The 22507-nt window shown below is 35.3% G+C and overlaps 1 protein-coding gene across 1 annotated transcript in view; it reads left to right on the forward strand.

The window, feature by feature from the left end:
* LOC135076457 (potassium voltage-gated channel subfamily KQT member 5) overlaps window positions 1-22507 on the forward strand; it is a 45166-nt gene that overhangs the window by 3580 nt on the left and 19079 nt on the right. The window contains exons 2-5 of the mRNA XM_063971232.1: window positions 9439-9612; window positions 10569-10703; window positions 15600-15682; window positions 17628-17803. Of these exons, the coding sequence (XP_063827302.1) occupies window positions 9479-9612; window positions 10569-10703; window positions 15600-15682; window positions 17628-17803 (528 nt within the window). The 5' untranslated portion in view covers window positions 9439-9478. The remainder of the gene's footprint in view (window positions 1-9438; window positions 9613-10568; window positions 10704-15599; window positions 15683-17627; window positions 17804-22507) is intronic.

The following is a 22507-nucleotide window of genomic DNA, read 5'->3' on the forward strand; positions in this document are numbered from 1 at the left end:
CAAAGAATTAATGTGCACGCTTAGGGTGACTTACAATGTTGAGCGCGCTTACATTTCAGCTGATAAGTAATACAGTAAGGTTATAAGATTCATTTATAATAACTTTTTTTGGGTTGTATAAATTGTTTAATAAATTTTGTATGTTGTAGGTTTACTATTAATTCTGTTCAATGATGTGTTTGCTTTCTTTATAACAAATGCAATTTAATAGGTAAACATATTGAACAATGTAAATTAACGTAGTAACTTGGACACAAACTGTTCAACCTTTCTGCATAACACATTACCAACGCTTAATTAGTAATTAGTGCATATTTGAGAGGTAGCTCTATAAGCTCTGTTTATAGACATAGCTAGTTTCAGCTCCGCCGCAGACAAGGCATAATTAATGTTCAAATTAACGCGACCATGCAGTTAAAATGTTTTACAGTGAAGGTGACCTTATTCTTAAAAATCAAATATTTTTATTTACCCATTAAAAGTAAATTTTCCGACTCGGTCATTAATGTTTCCCTGGCTTGTTCATTTCCGTCACAACGTCGAGCTTAAACCGCTGTAAGTAGTTAGAAGCATGGAATTTAGAGGGTGGATTCCCTGTAATGATATTATTACAGAGTAAGCATTTACTTAGAAAATATTTTGGGGCTATTTTCTTTCCTAGAGTCCACTTGTCTTGGTTCCGTAACAAATTCCCTTGATATATTAGCAAGAATAATATTTGTTTGGGAGTATTGCGATAGTATTGTAGATAGCGTGGATTATTCATAGGTTCATGACTGCTTAAATAGATCTAAGTTAATATAATAATTGTGATATGATTTAGTTATAGTATCCGTATCCGTTTTTATAGTTTTACAAAACATCAACCACAAAAAAACATAGATCAATTAAAAAAATATATTAATCAGTAGGTACCCATATCTCAATAAATTATGCAACTCCGTATTTTAAAAAATGTTTTCCAACTAAGTTTATCTACCTTTTACAGTTATAAGTAGTGCTAATAATCCTCTTGAAGTAAAAAATCACTACTCAAAGCATTCATGCACAATTACTTTGCCCTTTGGTTTAATTTTGTTTATCATGTTGTAACAACGCTGGTGCCCATATGTATAAAATAAACAAAAGTAAGAAGAGAAAAAGGAAATCAGGGAATTTCCTTATAAATTATACGGGATACTGGCTCGCCGCCAGCTCATGGAGACCTAAAGGCCACTCAGTTGCGAGAGTGGTCCACATTTAAGGACTTTCAATAAGCAGCCGCTTTGTGAAAGGAAAAGTCGCACACAAATCATAAAAATCGGTTCAATTTTATTCTTCTTTTTAGTTATTCAAGTTAACGATTTCTTAAAACTTTTGTTACAATTACAAGTACCTAATTGAGAAGCGTAACAATTTAATTTACATCGTTTTATGAGAGGTGAACTGATAATACTTGTTTTTAACGTAACCAGTTCGAGAACAGTAGATACCTAATTATTTATAAAATACGAGTCTAGTTAGTGTGTGTGTGTGTGTGTGTGTGTGTGTGTGTGTGTGTGATGATTATTATAGTGAAATAAGCCGCTACAACCACAGAGGGCAACAATAATTACTGTGTAACTTTGAAGACAGTTTATAACTCTTGAGTATAGTTAGATACATCAGAGTAGTAGAGTCAAGGACAAAGGAACCTTTACCAAGAGAAGAAAGTAATTGAAAGATTAAGTTTTAAATCTCTGCTTTATTAGTTTGTTCTTTATCAAAACATCTTTCAACTAAGAAATTTTCACGGATTTAATAATAATCCCATTCAACTCAAACATCCGTGATAAGTTGCGGGAAAATTCGTAATTTTAATTAAAGTAAGAAGAAGTAAGTTTAGATATTGGAAGGTATGTTTATATAGGAAAGAAGGAAACCCCTCTAAAATATGAAGTTTAAAATATGTTTGTATAAAAAATAAAAACCTTGGCGCATAAATGAAGCAGGTAGGTATATCTAGTCGATTTCAAATATAATAACTAAAATAACGTAAGCCGGAAGACGTAGCGTGGGTAGGCCTCCCCACTAGGTGGACGATCTGGTGAAGGTCGCGGGAACAGCCTGGATGCGGGCAGCGCAGGGCCGGTCGTTATGGAAATCCTTGGGGGAGAGGCTTTTGTCCAGCAGTGGACGTCATTTGGCTGAAACGAACGAACTAAAATAAGTGGTTTATTCGTGTTACCTATATGTTTTAAAGTGACCCTCGAGGGCTTAATGGCTGTCAGCTGTTACATGCGTTAAGTTGGCCGTACTTATCTGCTTGTCACAAAAACGGGAGTTCTGAACAACTTCAACTAGCACTTGAGATAAGAAATGATGCCTATACTCGTATAAAGTGTGAAACTTTCGCTAGTCGTGGCCTAGAGATTAATGTTGGCATCTTTGTGTGAACTTTTGTAAAGCTAGACCAAATAATAAAAAAGCGTGTTCCCAACTGATACTTCGTCCGCCTGGGATTTGGTCTGTCAAAAAACCTTCCTTCCCTTATCGAGCTTCTTTTGATAAAAAACACAATACGAGATAACACAAAATAAAAATCATATTATTCAAGTCATTCACACTACAACACAAAAGGTTCTGTACTTTACGGACTCTATTAAAATTAACAACGGTGACGGCAACGTTCGTAGCATTTCGCAGCGTGTCTCGTAGTATTTTCAATTACCTAAGTCTATCCCATTCGTAGCGTGACTCATGGAAGGCTTAATGGGTGTGTATAACAGTTTTTATAAACTATTAAACTTTGGTTTCCTATATAAATTGATTGAGAACATTTATTCGTAAAGTCTACAATCTACATATAACTCATCGCTCCGTTCTATAGATTACCTAATCATCTTTATGTAGGTACCTATAGGTAGGAGTGGGTGTTAGTTCACTCAATTATTACCATTTGTTTTCAAATTGAGTAATTTTGTAGATTCTACTGAAAAACATAATACAACAGACTAATAGTAGACACATTATGGGTTATTAACGGATTTGAACATAACATGAAAACAGACGAAAAACGGTAAAACGGAGGTTCTGTTACCAAACATACGGTAATTACTTGTATAAAGTAATAAATTAGCTACACTCTTTAGACCATTTCAAGTTAATTATAATTTAAAAGCAATTGAACATTCAATTCCAAAATTAATAATTAGAATAGATAATAATTTTAGATGCGCGTTATTTACAAATATAGCTTGTAAATTAATAACATCGATGAAATGCATGCTTAGTTATTATTTGCAGTAACTAGGTAGGTTAACCAAACTCGAGACAACTGTTCTTCTCCTAACTCTCCTCTGAGGTGATCACGTGCCATTGAGCAATGAGCGAGTCGATGGGAAGACGATGTAAATGTAATTGCTGATATGGGAGAAATACTATCCCATGGTTCATATTGTGTGTTGCCATGTCAGTTACTCTGGTATTTTTTTGGAAAAGGACTTCAGTCGTCTTAATCAACCACTCAGTTCCAAAGCATTTGAAAAGCTTAGGAAAAGCAAAATGTTGTGTACTTAATATCTCAAATACTTTACATCCGCATGAATAACAGAAGTATCGTTTGATTTGATGTAAATATTTTACCAAATCTACGAATCAAATCTTCGTAGTACCTGATGTTATGTATATCATGCAAAGGTCACTCGATCTCCCAACGAAGCTATGATTAATATTTTCACGCCGTTTACTTTACGACCACCTCCGTAACGAAATGCTCTCCTGTGAGTTATTAATGTTATTATACAATCTAATCTGCTATTCTACCACTTGGATCGTAAAAAAATACGTTTATTATTCGCTTCACTTTTCTTTAAGTGCACAATAAACACAATCATAATTTAACTTCGGTATGCAACCCAACCAATTGTAATAAATATGATGGCACATAAATCGTACAGAATACTGTAATACCGTGTAATTAATGGTATGCTTCTTCATTGTACTTACCAATAAATATACAAATAAATTATGAGCTTTAAAGCTTTTCAAGCTATGTTTAATTAACACGTAATCCTTAAAGGATTGAATATGGTGTTATTTTTTTGATAAACTGAATATTAACTCTGAAGTTTTTACTATGATTGATGATAAAAATGTATAGTTTAAGATCATGAGACGGAGTTTTTAGTCGTATAACGTTCGTTGTATAAGTATTCCCATTACAAATTATGCCAAAGAGGCTCGGTTTCAAGAAATAGCTTTCCTTTCTGGTCGTAGGAGTACTACTACTGTTTCCTCCCTACCCGCGCAGGGGAAAACCGGCTGCTTAGCAAAATCTAAATCTAGGTAAGTATAGGCTAACCTAAATAAAAAAATACTCATTTTGAGAAAGAGTCGTAATCAGGAAAAAGAAAAAAAAATTTTAACCGATTATGCAAAAAACTGAACACACAATTCTCAGTTTCAAACAATTCCCATGTAATGTTTCCTTCATAATAAAATTAGTATAGGCAGGAGCAACGAGTAATACGCATTTGCTTATAATAATTTATATAAGTCTACAGTAATAACATGCAATCACCCGTAGATTACAGGCTATTACGGCTGAATGTTAACATTAACAAACATGCTACAAATTCAAGGCAAAAACATCCAAGTGTTGTTTGTATGCGTAATAAAACAATAGAAATACATATGAATAACAAACCAGCGCATATCCTCGCTCAGGCAGACAACTGTTCAAGGAGACATTATATTATATGAACGACGTAGTGAACACCTTTTTTACATCATAACAAGTGAATTTGTATCTAAATATCGTTGACTGTGACATATTTTGTATTGTGAATACGAGTACTTTTCCTTACTTTTCCTTTAAGTAATTAAAAGAGAAAATTGCGACCACCACAAACATGCCAAAGTTCTATAAAAAAGTTCATTGCACCCGTTTGTAAAATTCCAACTTTGGAATTATATAATATTATAAAAGTCGATCTTTTAACACAAAATAAAGTTAATCCTACATCCAGAGTTCATGTTTCGGGCTCATACACAAAGTGCTCCGTTAAATCATAGTAGGTGACGGATGGTAACCACAGCGTTAATTTTCTCGGTGAAGAAAATTAACTCACGACGCTACATTATAAATTCATTGTGAGAGAATTATTAAAGGTAAAACTTTGACACGGACTTGTCTTGGGTAGCAGCGTTTATGACTTGTTTACGATGTTATTGGCTCAGGATTTGCTTGATACTCGTTCAAGCTAGAGAGAGCATTCTGAATCTTGCAATCTCTGAGGAGCTAATTAATTACTAATCTCAACATACCTATGCACATTAGATTTCGTGGATTAATTAAACTATTCACCGTACTCCACGTACTCGTTGCAGCTAAGTGCAGAATATTAGCAGAGTTTATGTTATCACCACTTTGTTATCAGGTTATGCATTTTGAACAGTGCAAGCAGTACATACTAGTAAATGTAAGGGCGAAGTTCTGATTAAATGGAATATTGAATAAATTTTTAGAATGAACTGTCTTCATTTTGGTTGCATCCACTACATCGTTGCTTAAGATATAACTATAACTACTAATTAATTTGTGTTAGCCATAAAAATACTAAAATATGTATTCTTCTGTCTTAATAAACAAATATTATACTAGGTACCTTAAAGCCGTAAACCTTACGAGGTTTTGTACTGTACGTATACCTACGTCCACAAAATAATGTAATAAAACATTTTTAATGCATGCAGGTTTTATTGTGTATACTTATTGGGAAATGTTCATAAAAATAGCACTCCATTGCGAGGAAAACTGCGTGAATTTGGTGGGTACAAACCATTTGACCCCAAAAAAATAACTTCATCGTGGCTTCGATTTGATTTTATCGGCGATACTGTCGCCGTAATAATTCATGATCATTCAGTAGTTCCGGAATGGTGAACGCGACGTCGCCCCACTTGTTTACATTTCGATTCCGTGCGGACGAACTCGTGGACTACGACTACAAAGAAATGGAAAACAGCTCACGTATAAAGGGAAAATGTGTACGTTACGTTATGTTGACACAATAGTACTACTATTCAAACATGTTAGCAACCGAAAACAACTCGTAACTCCTGTAACTACAGTTTTCAGGCGAATTTATGTTCGCAAAACAATCATAGTGATAATAATTTTCATAGTTTAATAACTAACTGTACAACATAACCAACTTTCACACTAGGAACTACATGCACAAGTATGTTCGCAAAATAATGGCATTTGTTTTATAGGTTGTTTTAATATTGACTAATGATAGAGCAGTGCTTTATTACTTTCTGTTGCAAATGATACACTAGCATTTTTCACTTTTACTTTGCATTTTTTATCACACCTTTATGAACATAGGTTTTAAGCGTTATTAGTATGTGTAAGTGCTGATTCGTTGCGCTTATATGGATAATTTGTTGAAACATTTATTAAATTGCGATTATAAAGCGAAATTTAACAATTTAATAGAAAATTGTATAAATGTATGTGTACAATATTGTAGACATTTGTGCTTATAAATACCCAAAGGTAAACTACATACTATGGGTTCAACATATAAATAACATGCTTCATACATTATCGTCGAGGTAGAACATAAAGTATGGATGGGTAAAATTTATATACGATTACAATGTTGCTCCCATAGTAAAGGGTTTTGCCTTGGTAAATATTGTACACGCTGAAATCAGTGCCCTGTTTTGTATTAACAAAGCAGAAATCTGCCGGCTATTAAAACAATTTGATGAAGGTTGATTTAGGTGTCCATTCATGTCAAATTAGTTATTACTATATCAATTAACCAGAGACAAACAAGACAGTAGTAGTTGAAAGCGGGGCCTTTATCACGGCTTGACATAGTAGCGCTCGGTCGGGACCCCCAGGGACGCTGCGTGATGCTAACGTCCAGACAATTTGATCACCTGCCAAGTAACAGTTAACTTAACTACGTTACACTTTAGCTTGACATGCTTAACATTTATTCAAGTATTAAAGCAAACAAGGTTTTGAGCAATGGCTGTCTAGAAATAATGCACCAGCTGAATGATCCACACTTTCACACTTTCGCGATTTCTAATTTAGAGTCTTTTAGACTTTTATGAAGTTTTATTATTATATTTTTTTATAAGTTTCAAGAAAATTTACCATGCCAATTTATCTCACACACTGAATAAACATCAATCAGCCAGCAGATTCCATTAAAGGGTGTTTTCTCTCAAAAGAGAAACTCATTACGATTCGTGATTTTCAATTAGGGCTAAGGCCGCACGACGCTTCGACGTAACTCAGTTCCTTTTTTTCCTTTCCTTTCAAAATGTCTGAAAAACTTGGGGGCGGTACCCTAAGCCTCCCTCCTATCTTCCACTGCCTCGCTGCGTCACAACGCACCGTATGGGCACGCGTCTTTCGCATATTTATTTATTTGAAAATCTTTATTACACAAAAACACGGCAACTTAACATACCATAGTTAGATTGTTTTATTAGTCCTGTCACATTCAAAATTGTACGTGTTAGTAAATTATTAAAGCTTAAAAATATTTTACTTTCATTCAAAGGTAGGAAAATTACTACATAATTTTACGTAACTATCTCTATCCCTTTATAAGCTTTTACCTACTTAATCATAAAACTATTTAATAACTAATTACAATGAGCTTTAATGTTGAATTCCGCTTTGTTGTATCCGTATTTAGTGCTTCCTTTTGTGTACAAACGTCAATGTGTCAATGTGCTGCTACATTTCGTAAACACGATGCGTAACGTAAACGTGGCTAATATGATCCCGGTAAACAATAGCGTCAGAGACTGTGCGATTTGTAAACAAGGAGATGTTAGTAACGATTACGGTGCGCTAGTAGGTAGGTGTGTGAGACTGCTAATGGAAGTTGAACTGGATCACGAGTGATGCGACTCGCGGCGCGTAGAGAGCGCTCGTGAATGGGTGTCTCCGTCTTACAGAAGTGTTACTATTTCGTTTCCCGCCGGTCGGTTAAGCTCATAGCTGAGACGATTTGTTTACACACCGGTTTTCCGCAAGTCGCGTCGAGATTACTGAGATTGATATCCCGTCACACAAACGCGATAAGAGAGTCGCCTCATTCCGTGTGTATAAGTGCCACAACATCCGTGCTATTATACTTTTTAGTATCTTCGCTGCCCTAGTTCGCAAAGTTTGGTCGTTTACAAGTGTTTGTGGGGAATTAATTTATTTTTATGTTTTATATCTTACTCGTGGCTCTTCGTTACACAAAATGAAAAAATGAATTGGAGGACAGCCTACCTTAATAACCGAAAATATCCAGATATGGCAACTAGTGACAGCAATTTAGTGATACTTTTACCCTTGATATGGGTACTAGTCATGTATAAAAGATTTTAAGTAAAAGTATTGCCTTTTGTTTTAAAAGGGTTAACAAAACAGTATATTTCACTTGGTCACTTTTCTCTACCTACGTCAGTAAATATGTCAGTACCACACACGCGTGCGGTAAATTGTAAAAACTTTGGTCCGAAGACAAACCCTTGTTACAAACATTATAATTGAGGCAGTTACGTTTGTGGCTTTATATTAGCCACAGTTGGCATTTTAACTTAAACTGCCGCAAAAGCCGGCCTGTCCGCTTGAGCCATTACTGAAAAGTTTAACATTGTATGGGAAGTAAACTTCTTCTTGGTTAGTGAAATAAAAAGCAGTTGGTTAAGTGCACAGCGAACGATATAAAATGAGAGGAATTATGAAGAGGTATTTGTTTTTATTACTACAACGTGGAACTTGTTATAATTGATAATAATGACGATGCAAGTTTAATTAATAAAGAAATATTGAGCTTTATAATGACTAGGTGATATGAAAAGTAGAAGCTAATTATTTTTCATTTGTTATTATGTCTAATTATGTAGCATTATACCTACCTAGTTTGTTTGATTACAATGTTTTCAGACAGAAAATATTTTCATGATTTCTATTAGAATTTAGCTAATCAGTCTGAACATAGCAAACGTGCTCATTTAGTCTCAAGGTATGGAAGATGTCTGTGTCGAAGCATGTTAGTGGTGATACGATAGATAGATAGATAGATAGATACCTAGCTTCGTTGATTTGAAATCTAGCTAATATACGTGCTAGAAAAGTATGTGATCATTTATTGTATCGATAAGTAACTTCGTTGTATTAATTGTTAATTATGGTATTTATATATGTAAATGTATTACGGCGATGAGCAATAATAATAAGGAGGCGGCAATACAACTACATAATGTTTCCAATTATTGTCGTCTCCGCCCTGTGTAAACAAAGAGAAAAAACAGATGTTATCACTCCCATGTAAAAACCTCTGAACTAACTAATGCTTTGCTAATCCATCCGGTATTCCTACTAATCCGGATATCCTCTGAAGACCGGTAGTAAGTAGTGTTACGGAGCGGTGGTATCGTTGGTTGCAGTGAGAGTAAGAGTGGCGGCGACCGGCTGGCGACGCCGCGGATGTCGCTGCTCGGCAAGCCGCTCAGCTACCGCGCCACGCGACGCGACGCGCGCTACCGCCGCCTACAATCCAAGTTCTACAACTTCCTTGAAAGGCCGAGGGGCGTCAAAGCTGTCCTCTATCACATGATTGTGTAAGTCAACACACCGAATAGTACTCCACTCTCTTATGAAGGCTGGACCTGCAAAAATTGCGCAAATGAAAAAGGTTTATAGCATCTAAAATAGTAACAAGAACTATTTACATGTGTCCCTGAAAGTAGTAATAAAACTTAACCGATGCATGGTGACTTTAGTTTCTTCTTCTCTTCGTTTCTTTATATGTACATATTTCCTAACGTTAAACTTTAAACTTTTAAAACTATTTCACATATTATTTCGCCAGATGATTGGCGTACTATTTGTCTTATTTTCTTAGCTTATAGTTAATTGAAATATAAAAAAAAAAATTAATTATCATGGTCCTAAAGTATTGACTGTTTCCGCCCATTACATTTTCTCTACAGAAATCGTACAGGATAGAAAGGTTTTTCCATTCAAAACTTTCCCAGGTAAACAGTTATTGGTCCAATTGGTAAAGCTGTCCCAACCCTTTTCGTCTGTGAATTTTATGCCTGCTCAACTTTACGACAAATTCGAAGACACGAAATAACTATTGTTCGCAAGCAATATCTTCAAGGAAAGTTATTTCGAGCGCCTCCCGCTCAAACATTAATTGAACACGTGTGTTTGATTTGTCTGGATGCAAAGCGGCACACATAAACATAATATTATGCCAGAATCTAGCGATCATTTCTGGGAACAAATATTTAGTTAAGTATATATATTCTAATTGAATGTTTAATTGCGTATTCAACCTCCAAGGAACCGCAAACTGAATTAAGGCGGGTCGCTCTCGAATATATTGACTTTGCGTCGAGCCCCCTACGGGTTCAAAAGTTAGGGATTAATTTCTCAGTCTTATAGGCTGGGCTTATTAAAGCTTAATTGGCCTGTGGAGTAGCACCCATCAAACGAGTTCGCAGAACTTTCACTAATTATTTTTTCTAACAACATTATCTTAGACGTTCTAAGCACTTAATGTTTGCAGGTTTCTGATGGTGTTCATGTGTTTGTCGCTGTCAGTGTTCTCCACTATTGAGGAGTACGAAGCGAAGGCTGGCATTGTGCTGTTCTACATGGAGACTGTTGTAGTCATTTGGTTCGCAATAGAGTTCTTTCTAAGGTTAGTACTAACATACGAGTTTGTATTATTTAAAATCGCTCAATAGAAGATTCTAAAACTCGTTACAACTTTCACATATAACATACGCCATAAATTCTTGAATGACTTTTTTTTAATACTTTATGTCCTTGGAAATCACTCAATAACTAAAGATTAAGGGAATTGGCCCAAACGGAATGCCCGTACACCTACACAAACGCGCGTGCCAGTTTTATCATAAACATCTTATACGTTATGGTATAAATGCGGTAGTAGTTTGTGCGGGCAGCGACCGCCTTGTCTTTTTGCAAGAGCTTTTTAATATACGCTCTACCTACAGTTTTAAAAACGCACTATGGATAAAATTGCATTTTTCATCATTGTTTTACTTACAAATTATGGAATAATTGACATTGACATTCCATACGTTATTCGGGTAGTATTTTTAAAATAACGTTACGCCTTCCAGTGGGACTGCAAGAAATGGAGCGAAATAAAACCGCATCAAGTTTTTTTTAATGTTGACAAAGGAAAGTAACAAAAATCCGAATAAGGCTTGGGCTACATTATATCTACAATTTATTAAAATACCAATCCTAATCAATTTTTTCGCGCATGGTGATCCTACCGCGTGGGCTGAAATTATACGTAGGTACCTACCTAGTATACCTACTCGTAGAGCGCAAACAGTGAGCACTCGTAGATAAGCTCCGAGAGCTTTCGCGTGAAGTGATTCGTCACTCAATGTAGACGGATTGCTTCGCTTCAACAGGCTTACACAACATTATTTATTTATTTCATTTACACGCCGAATAAATACAGTTACTGAACTAAACGTTCCTCTAAAACAGACGGCAAGAAGTAGACGTAGTCTTGAAATTGATTGTAAATAATTATTTTATCTAGAAAGAGGTATCCCATTAACATTAAAAATAAGTTATTTTACGAGTAGGTATACGAATACCTTCTACTCGCCATTAATGTCAAATATGATAAGTTTGAAATAACACTTCTGAGTTATTCAACAAAATGTTTGCTACATTTAAAAAAAAAAAAAAAAAAAAAACTTGCATAGCTAATTATGTGTCATGTCAGTTCTAAAAATATAATTTCAAGAAGTTGCACAATTTTGACTCATTTCAAGAGTCCGGCCGTTTGGCCTCTTTTAAAATAGACTGGATTCGAGACACTAAAAATAAAATTAAATAATAATAGTGGCTACTACTCAGCCGGCTTTACAAAGCGTCTGTATTTGCGAGCGCAGTCAAAGCTGAAGCCGCCCCGTGTAATGATCCTATTTCCCGGCCGCACCGCAAGCCGCCGCGTGGTCTGCCAAAGCGAGAATTCGTGTCCCACTGCTAAGTTACACACTCAATACGAAATAGAACTCGACAGAAGGAATTAATAAGGACTAAATTTTATATAATTAGTCCAGTAGAATTAGATTTTAAATCGGAAATAATTCCTACAAAAGATTTTATTGCTTTAATGGCTTCATTGGTTGCCCATTAAGACTCTCCTAGGTTTTCGACTTCAACGGAGTTGTGCTTAAGTGGTGGGGGCCCCCGAAAGGGGCGCTTTTTAGGTTTTCCGGTTATACCGCGTGAAGGACTTACCCTATCGAAAAGTGGTCTTCCTGACGGTTGAAGGGCATTTAATCCTGCATTAAATAAGACCAAATTCATACGTTTTGGACAAACCGTTCTCGTGCAAATGTTCGGCAAAGTAGAAAATATGTGTATAATTAATGACCCTCTCCACGTCCAATAGCTCGTCACCCGTAGGCTCCCAAGCCTTGTAAAGGGTCGCCTTAACCAGCGTATCCCTGTCAAGGCTCACGAGTTGGATTAGTTTATCCTTGTTCGTCCCAGCCGTTCCTTAACTGCGGTTGCTGCACCTCTTCCTGGCACTCTCCTGAAAGACTCTGTGTTACCTAATGTGACTGCCCCTCTTCCTTGTACCCTCCTGTACGATTGCATTGCTTAGCCATATGCCTGGTCCAAGGTTCGACGCCACAAAATCAACTTCGTACGCGTGAAAATAGTTTAACCTCCTGGGGCCTGGCGTCATATATTTATTACATAAAACAAAAAAATATAAATCAACGCTATCTGTTGAAATTTACCAGAACTTTTACGTTAATTAGTTAGATGGTGCATCTGTCCATCATTCTTAGCTGTGATTGGCTAGTGAAGTGACATTTATATTTTTTTATCTTTAATTGAACTAGCGACGGCGCCGCGACCTGGAACGAGTGGTTAGTAATAATGAAATTTTTACTAAAATATGAATGATTTCTATAAGCCTTTGTTATTATTCGTTTTGGGATTTGAACTGTTTTATTATCTGAGTATCACTGATTGTGGAAATACGTATGAAAACTACGAAAACCATGGTGAATTCTGAATGTCATACAGGTATTACATGAGGTCCCAATTACTAGTGTAAACTGACAGAGCCCAGTGTAATACCTGTATGACATTATACATTTTCTATTAAATAGCATACAATCTGATATTATTTTCTTATTTGTTTAGGTAGATATATGCGAACATAACATATTAGAACACTCAAAACTCGATTTTACTGGTAAAGTCGGCCCAGAAGTATTATCAACACCTCAAGTCACTTTGTTTTTTTTTATGAAATTAAAATAATTTCATTAAGCACTTAATCAAATTATTTTTTATTTTTTTATTGCTATTGACCTTATCTACATCACTTAATGTTAATTACACATTGGTGTGATGCATTTTTTTATCACGAGGATTTTTTAATTTGAGTCATCCATATGAAATGCAATAAAATTTTGAAATACTATTTAAAAAAAAAAATAGAGATGCAATGTTATTGCCCAAAAATGACATAAAACTTGATAAAGAATCTATCTAGCTACATTTTAACGAAAAGGTACTTAAAAAATATCAATATTTGCATCCACTGCATAGAAAAAAGTAAGTACAGGCAGAAAAAATATTTAAAAAAAAATTTTGGCATCTCAATATATTTCAAAAATCGATTCAAATTCGTTGAAGATAGTCAAGAAACTTAACTAGGAATTAATTTTGTGCTATTTATTACGGGACATCCTGTACATGAAATAAAAAAGTCGTTGACATTGGGAACCGATGTCGTAAATATATGACATTGAGAAAATTGCCGTTTTCCAGATAAATTTTTTTATTTTATTTTTCAAGATAATTATATCATTTATTAATACTATTTGGATAGTTTTCATATGAATTCACGATAAAAATAATTCCCGGGCCCCAGGAGGTTAAATACTATTTTCCGTGCTTGCAAAATTTTTCTTTACTGCTTCGCCTCTGTTAGTCGTAGAGTGATTGTATATATCCTATAGCCTTCCTCAATTTATAAGCTATTCAACACAAAAATAATTATTTCAATCAAACTAGTAATTCTTGAGATAAGCGCTTTCAAACAAACAAAAAACTCTTCAGCGTTTTAATATGAACTTGTTGTTGTTGATTTTTGGCGTCGAACCTTAGACCAGGCATACTGCTAGGAAACGTAGTCGTGCAGGAGGATACAAGGAAGAGGGATAGCCACAGTAGGTAACACAGAGTTGATCAGGTGAGTGCCAGGAAGAGGTGCAGCAACCGCAGTTAAGGAACGGCTGGGACGAACAAGGATAGGCGCATCCAGCTCGTAAGCCTTGATAGGGTTACACTAGTTGAGGCGCTCCTTTTCAAGACTTGGAAGCCTGCGGGTAACGAGCCATTGGATTAAATGCCCTTCAACCGTCAGGAAGACCACTTTTCGATAGGGTAAGTCCTTCACGCGGTATAACCGGAAAACCGAAAAAGCGTCCCTTTCGAGGGCCCCCACCACTTAAGCACAACTCCGTCGAAGTCGAAAACCTAGGAGAATCTTTATGGGCAACTAATGAAGCCATTAAAACACTAAAATCTTTAGTTGGAATTATTTCCGATTTAATTCATTTTTGTGTTTAATTCTACTGGCCTAAATACACTCCATAGTTTTCATAAAACCACGTTTTGTTGGTGTAGTAAAACTACTGAATTTAAAGTCAGTAAAGGATTAACTTGAATATCCTTATGTGGTTTCCTTTAGCATTTACACACTTGTGTCTAAAGAGGTTATTTATAACTAAATCTTAATAGCAGTCACTATCCATATCACTACCTAACTATCCTATAATTTGACATTCAAGTAATTCTGAAGACGTTTAATGTATCTTAATACTGTCTAGATGTGTTCATAAACTGTGTCTAATGTAAATATTTAAACTACGAACATCAAACTTTTAGTTAATATAATAAATCCGGCTGCGACTGTTGGTTTACAGTGTATGGATGTATTTAATCTGTTCGTTTACCTTTCTGTACACCTACCTACATATTTAACACGAACAACCTTGATGAACTAATCAAAACTAGAAAGAACTTTTTGTTTGTACAGGTTTGCTAAGACAGTGAGTTAACTTTTTAATGTTAAATTGCTCCTTTTAATATAAATTAATGATAGACCAGGAATTGAAGTATGTTTGTCATCAGGTCGTTTGTCCGAGTAGGTATTAAAAGCGTTTGAGTGTTCAAAATTCTAGCAGTTTAATTTGTGATTCTAGTTCTTTCTTTAGATGAATAAAATCAATGTTCTAAAATTCTGTTAAATTTTACCAACGCAATTTCAAATAAAAACCAGCTTTTAATCATCATAGTAATTTCATGAAAATTAAGCGGAGAGAGATTTTTTTACCTTCATAATGAAATTCCTTATCCAATATTGAAAGGTGATTTCTATTACTCTTTTTCAATTACTTTTCCTCTGACTCGGAAATTAGAAAGTAATAAGGTATTTTAATAAGTTTTCTTTCCCGTCCTTTGTGGCGGCGAATTGATCGAAGGATAACTGACATTGCGTGTTATTCCACAGGTTGTGGTCATCAGGATGCAGGTCACGATATCAAGGCTCAATAGGTCGCCTCAAGTTTTTGAGGCGGCCTTTTTGTATAATCGGTAAGTAAATACTTAATTACGTTAATATAAATAATAGTCAACTCGTAAACCTAAAAAAAGAACATTCTTTAACTAAGTAATTTTAACATCCCAAAACAATTTTAAATGGGCTTTTCTAACCTAATTATTTCTACAAGCTTAAGCCAAACGGCCGGTATGATAATAAATTAATTTGTTTAAAAACGGTTACAATCTACTACCGGTTTATGGGTGGTGTTACTTATTTATCATATGTAATGTATCTGATACCCTGTATTTTAGGAGGTTTATGGAATATATACCTACTCGTATGTGTACCTATCATATACGCGATTCATTCGAGATGAACTTTCGCATTGAACGAATCTTTAATTCGCAACATTTACCAAAATAAAGTGAGTTTATAAAAAGTTTATAGCATCGTATTGCGTGTTTATTGACGGCAAAATCTTACACAATATGAACAAACGACATGAACTGTCTTATACCGTGACAGGGATAGCGAAACAAATATCATAAAGCTGGTATGAGGCGAAATATTAGGTGCTGTAGATTCGCATCCAACAGTACTTTCATCCTCAGCATTTCCAAGTAAAAGTCACGTTCCGTCTATAAACCGTGACGAAGTGACCCTATTTCAGGTGCGAGCAATCTGCTTTGACCTTCGCATTTGGGCCTCCTTCCCCTGGCACTAGTTTCGTGCCACCGCCATTTCACTCTCTGGGGAGCCGGCCCGCCCGAGACCGTACTAACCGCCAAACATAGCCGCACGATATTCCTACTGGGGACAATAAAATGAACCTACCCAAATTATTCAACCGCCCTTCCATTATTAATGTGTCACTTCTTTCCACTTTTCGCTCGTTTGGCGTGTGACGCGAATGAAAAGTGTGCCTGCAGCCGTGGCGTTGCGACCGTTAAGGCAATTAGGTAGGTAGCTGAATATCAAATAAGGCTATTTTTGGAAGTACACACACCAACCAAAATTTCACCTTGGTAGATATTCATAGGATTAAAAAGAAGTGTAAGCTGTTATTTAATAATATTACTAATTCCAACGACAGGATTATTTTAAACACCTACTTTTTTACATTCAATAGGTACGTACGATTAAGATTCACTTAGGTTTTTGTGTTTCACGAAAATCTTTTCAAACGTTATTATATCAAATTTTTCAAAAGCGCTGATTGTTTTTTTTTATACCAAATCAAATAAATATAAAGTAAAAATAACATACGAGGTTCTTTTATTTCAATTGATTTGCCTATTATATTCTAAGAATCTTTTAAATACAGGAGGAAAATCTATCGGTGGCTTTGCGATGAATATGATATTTGAATGCCTACTACTTGTATGCTTTGATCAAAGTAACTTGGATACGTTCCCAGGAAATACGAAATAAGTACATTTATTCGATATGAGCTCAGTAATATAATTTCCATTCTCTTTGAATTCAATGAATGAAGCGCTATTTGAGTAAAACTCTTGTGATTTATTATCTGACTCTACATATTTACAAACTGTTTTTATGCTCAATAATACAGATGAAAATTTCTACCTACAATTAATACTGTACTTCTACCACGCGTACCATCGATAAATTGTAGAGTCAAAATTTTTATCTACTTTTTCAACTTATAAGTATTATATCAATCTCTGTTAAAGACAATCCGAGTAAGTTTCCGACACAAACTTTTCTTCTGCTGTAACAATGATACCTAACTTAAATCTATACCTACTTAGTTCCGGCAACGCAGAGAGCAGCAGCAGCAGCACAATCAAATGACAGTGTTTATTTTAAGTAAAGAGAAGATTTAATAAAAGTTATGCCTTTTTTACGTTTTAATTAAAGTAGATCGAGGGCAGTTTAAATTCCTGAAATCAATCCTTTGCATTGAAATACTTTAGTAAATAAGTGCAAAGTATCTATCGATACGTTTATTTGATCGAATAATACTTTGTTCAGATGTGACCACGATCCTGGCGTCTCTAGTGGTGCTGGGCATGGGCTCGTCGGGGCAGGTGTTCGCGGCGTCGGCGCTGCGCGGGCTGCGCTTCTTCCAAATCCTGCGCATGGTGCGCATGGACCGGCGCGGCGGCACCTGGAAACTGCTCGGCTCCGTCGTATACGCACATCGGCAGGTAAGTTCATTGACATTTGGCAAACATATCGACTTTTCTGGGAAGGACGAGCCAGATGCTTATGTTATGTTACAGACCTATTAATTGTTTGACCCTTTTAATGAAAATCAGCTTACTATACTATTTATATCATTGCGACTATCTATGTAACTCTTTCTGGCATTATTAATGCAAATATAACTAACACAAGACCTTGACAGACTCGAAATTCGTTGATACTCTTAGTAGCAACCATCTGCAAAATTTGAAAGTTCTGACAAAAAGCGAATAATTAGGAACGACTAGACCGGTAGTAGATTGTAACGACTAAATAAAAACAAATTGCTCTCAACGTGAGTATTACAGAGATAGGTATACCGTGTGCGAGCACGGGTTGTGTAATTTTTCAATCTCCTAACGAATAAGTAAAAAAACTGAACAAAGCAAACATTTTACTTACTTACAAATTGGAGCGAATGGTGACCCTATTTTGTATTACCGTCAAGCCAAAACCGCTAATAAGCTTCTGCTATAAGCGCTGCCACACATTAGGCTGCCACAAGTCGTGGCGGATGACATATTTCATGCATTACTCGTAGTGTCATAGCCTGAAGTGACTAGATTAATTCCATGTGGGCAGATTTCCTTGAAAGCTCTCATAACATCGTCATATTCACAAAAACATGTCGAATTCGAAAACAAACTAAACCCTACTTAGTAGCCGAAATCTTGGGCTGAAATGTTACATACAAGCTGAAAATTTTATAGGTTTAATTGCCATCTGACGCAGTCGAAACATTTGAGTTTCAAATTCGTTTGACAAGCCGTAGGATATTGCTAAATACATATTTAAGGCCAGTTATCCAGAACAATCTCATAGCAACATCTTAAGTAGGTAGTCACTTAGAACATTGGATGGGGGATGGTTACTCAAACCATCAAAATAATTAATCACATTTATTTCCATACTCAAATCTTATTTCAGTTCCATTTTATATCGACCAGTATTCATCTTAATGACCGAGTATACGGCCGTATACTAAAACGTGTTGTTGGCAAAGCAAACTATTAAAATATGGGTATGTCAAACAATAATTTTGACATTAATCTAACCAATAACTTACAGTATATGTTATATGTATAGGAAGTCACCAACTCTTCAAGTACGAGCAGAGTACTCGAACAACAAGGGTCGGAAACCGTTAGGTATACTAAATATAGTTACTGTGTGCTTTGTTTCACTGAACTAAAACGAACTCAAACAATACCCAAGAAATACATACTGCATTTGAACAATTCGAAACTAAGCTAATAGATAGGTATGTGCAATCTGGTCAAAGTTATTTATTACGAGTAAAGTTTAGAGAAAAGATTGAAATCTTCACACCTTACTCATTTTAATTTGCACTTTTGCACTAGTTACTGCTTTAATTATTCAGTTGTTACGCTACAGTTAATTTACAAACGAAAAAGTTTAAAAACTTAACGGGGTATTATTAATTAAATTCATCAAGATAAAGTCAAGTATCGCTACTAGTCTGAAATAATTGAGTCCAAATTTTAGTAAAATTATTCTCATTAATAATTGATTTTGGTAGGATACGAAGCGAGTCAAAGGTACGACTACGAGCCTTGAAGAAGAAAATTACCTTAAATATTTAAGCCAGAAAGATTTTCTCAAAGGAAGTCCTTACTTTATAATTAAAAATATGATTTGCTATTCGCGTTTCTGTATACTTACGAGGTGTACTTAATGATAAATATAAGGAAAAAAGTCATGGGGTACACATACACAAAGCTGAAAAAACACTTTCAAAGTACGAGTAAATGTCAATAGAGCTTAAAACGGTAAAAAGCGTAGCAAAAACTTATTCATAACGTAGTGGTCGTTACGTTGTCCAAGTTTCTTTTTACACAATTTCATTAACCGCAACGCCTGCTCAACTATCTGGAGGAGTAATTTATGAAGCTTGCTTGATAAGTGCTAAAGGAACTGGAACGTTTTTCAAGAAATTTACATATCTAGGTCACGACAACGGAATTGCGGACGGAACCTTAATCTACTTAGTCCGAGTCCGTGCGACGTGCACTAACACGCGGCATTGTGTCCTTAGGCAACCCTTCATTCGGACATATTACTTTCCAGCAACTATAGCTCGCACATGAAATACAAATCAATATTTATTAGATATGCCTTTTAAACTGATATTTTTATGGTTTCAACAAAATGCATTAAAATTTAAGTCTCAAGTAGGTATTTCTGAACGTCTTAAATTGATTTTTATACTAAACAAAAATCTTTTAACGAGTTTTTTATAACTTTGTTAATATTGCTTAGTCTATTTTCAACTGCCGTATGAATGAGTATACAAGGTGTTTCGAAAGGTCAAACTGTTTGATCGATAAATTTGCAATTAGGCACACCACGTGTGAATGATTGCATCACTCACGAGGGCCGCTCTGCTGAAAATATAAATGGATTTTATATTAAATCGCATTGTCGAGAGCCTATTGGGTCACTGCATGTTACAATTTTAATAAGTACCTGATTACCTCGAAGCACGATCATTAATTGCTGGAAAATCTAATGTTATTAAAATAACAATTAGCTCCAACTATACAGATCATTGTTAAACCAATACCAAGGATGTTATTTGACGCACATAAACAATATACTTACTTTGTGTAGTTTTCAATTTAACGCGAAACAATTAGCAGCCTGCTAGTAGGTAGGCGCAACGCAAGTGGCAACGACCACTAAGGCCCCCTATCATCCTGAAATTGCCATGCCCGAGCAAGTCCTTCATTAACTCACCAAGTTAAATGCCATTTAATTTGTGTTATTACATTTCCAAATCGATAAGATTAATCATCTTAAAAGCTGTCAGAACCGAAATCATAACTGTCATCTAAACAGTTAATGCTTTGTTGTTACTTATTTCACCATTTATCAAATGGCCCAAGAGCTCGGACGTGATAATGCTTATAATTTACGTTAAAAAGATGGTTTGAAATATCATGTTTCCATAGAATAAGAATATAAAACAAGTACGAGTAAAATGATGAACTACCAGTCTTTATTTGATATGCATTTATTAATAATTACGGACCATAGACGTTGAATATTGTAAAAACAGATGTTCATTGTTAACTGATTTATTCCTTTACTGATTTATGTTGAACAGAAAACCATCTGTTAACTATTTTTGAATGTAATGATTAATGGAAGCAATCTATGTAGTTATCGTTAAATAATAACATGCACAATTTTTCTACATCTTCTTAGCAGTAATATTTTGAATGTAAAATGGGAAATTCTAAACTTGTCTAATAAATATAATTCAAAGTGTTCATATCTTAAAAATGTATAAGCAGTGGATTTATCTTTTAATAATTAATTAGTCCCTTCTCCAACGCACATGCCATAATGCTATAGTCAATTTTGTTTCATAGATATAGTATTATAGAGCAAAATAATAAAACAATATGTTACGCAAGCGCAACGTCAACATAATATTTAAAAACATTTTACGTCAGTCCAGTCTATAGTTGCGATTTATAGTGTACCAATAGCCCCCACCTCCCACGCCACCTTCGTCTTTATTGTCCGAACGCCTGTTAACGCAAAGTTTGACTCTTGCATAACGCTGCTGAGTAAGCAAAGCGGGCCGCAATTTCCTCCGACAAAATAGGTAGGTACAACAACACGAGGCGTGACTCAATATCTACTGCGATCGGTCCATGTTAAAGTTGCATGATCACAATGCAGAGCGAAAGACCGCGACCGCAGTCCTTCGCCACCTGCAGTGGGAAATGAAAAATGTAGCTGGAGTTTTCCATGTGCTAGGTATTTTTTAATCGTAGATATTCTTATCTACTAGTATTGGTATTTGATATCATACGTTTATATCTTTACGATGCCGCGATGCTTAATAAAACGTCGTGTGCGTTTATGTTATGTAGACCCTACATTGCATTTCTAAGATAGTAGGTACTACCAATCTCAGTATTAATAAAATGCTGGGCACAAGATTTAAATGACAAATAGTCGGTGAATAAACTTTGGAAAGATCATAGGACAAACAAGTGAACTCAATGAAGTATGTACAATATTTAATTAATGAATAAATTATGTTGCCAAGTTAATTATGGTTTTAATTACAAGAAGCCCCATTGGCACGTAAAATTACATCTATACTTATAATAAATCTGTAGAGAGGTCAATTCTGTACATGAAATATATTTTCAAAATAACTATCAGGGGGTGATTAGTGATCGATACTGATGCCAAAAATGCAATCAGTAAAATTTTTGTCTGTCTGTCTGTCTGTCTGTCTGTCTGTCTGTCTGTCTGTCTGTATGTTCCTTATAGAAACAAAAACTACTCGACGGATTTTAACGAAACTTGGTACAATTATTCTTCATACTCCTGGGCAGGTTATAGGATACTTAAGAATGCCCACGGGAACGGGAATTAGCGGGAAAATCCTTTTGTATGAAAAATCTAAACCGCTTAAGTTAGACGCTTGAAATTTGGCATGCAGGTACCTTAGTAAACTCAAAGCTTAGTTACAACAGGATATTGCAAAATTCCCACGGGAACGGGAGTTAGCTGGAAAAAACATTTGTATGAAAAACTCTAAACCGCGTAAGATAGACGCTTGAAATTTGGCATGCAGGTACCTTAGTAAATTTAAAGCTTAGTTACAACAGGATATTGCAAAA

The sequence above is a fragment of the Ostrinia nubilalis genome, chromosome 1, assembly GCF_963855985.1.
Source record: "Ostrinia nubilalis chromosome 1, ilOstNubi1.1, whole genome shotgun sequence".
Classification (NCBI taxonomy): Eukaryota; Metazoa; Arthropoda; class Insecta; order Lepidoptera; family Crambidae; genus Ostrinia; species Ostrinia nubilalis.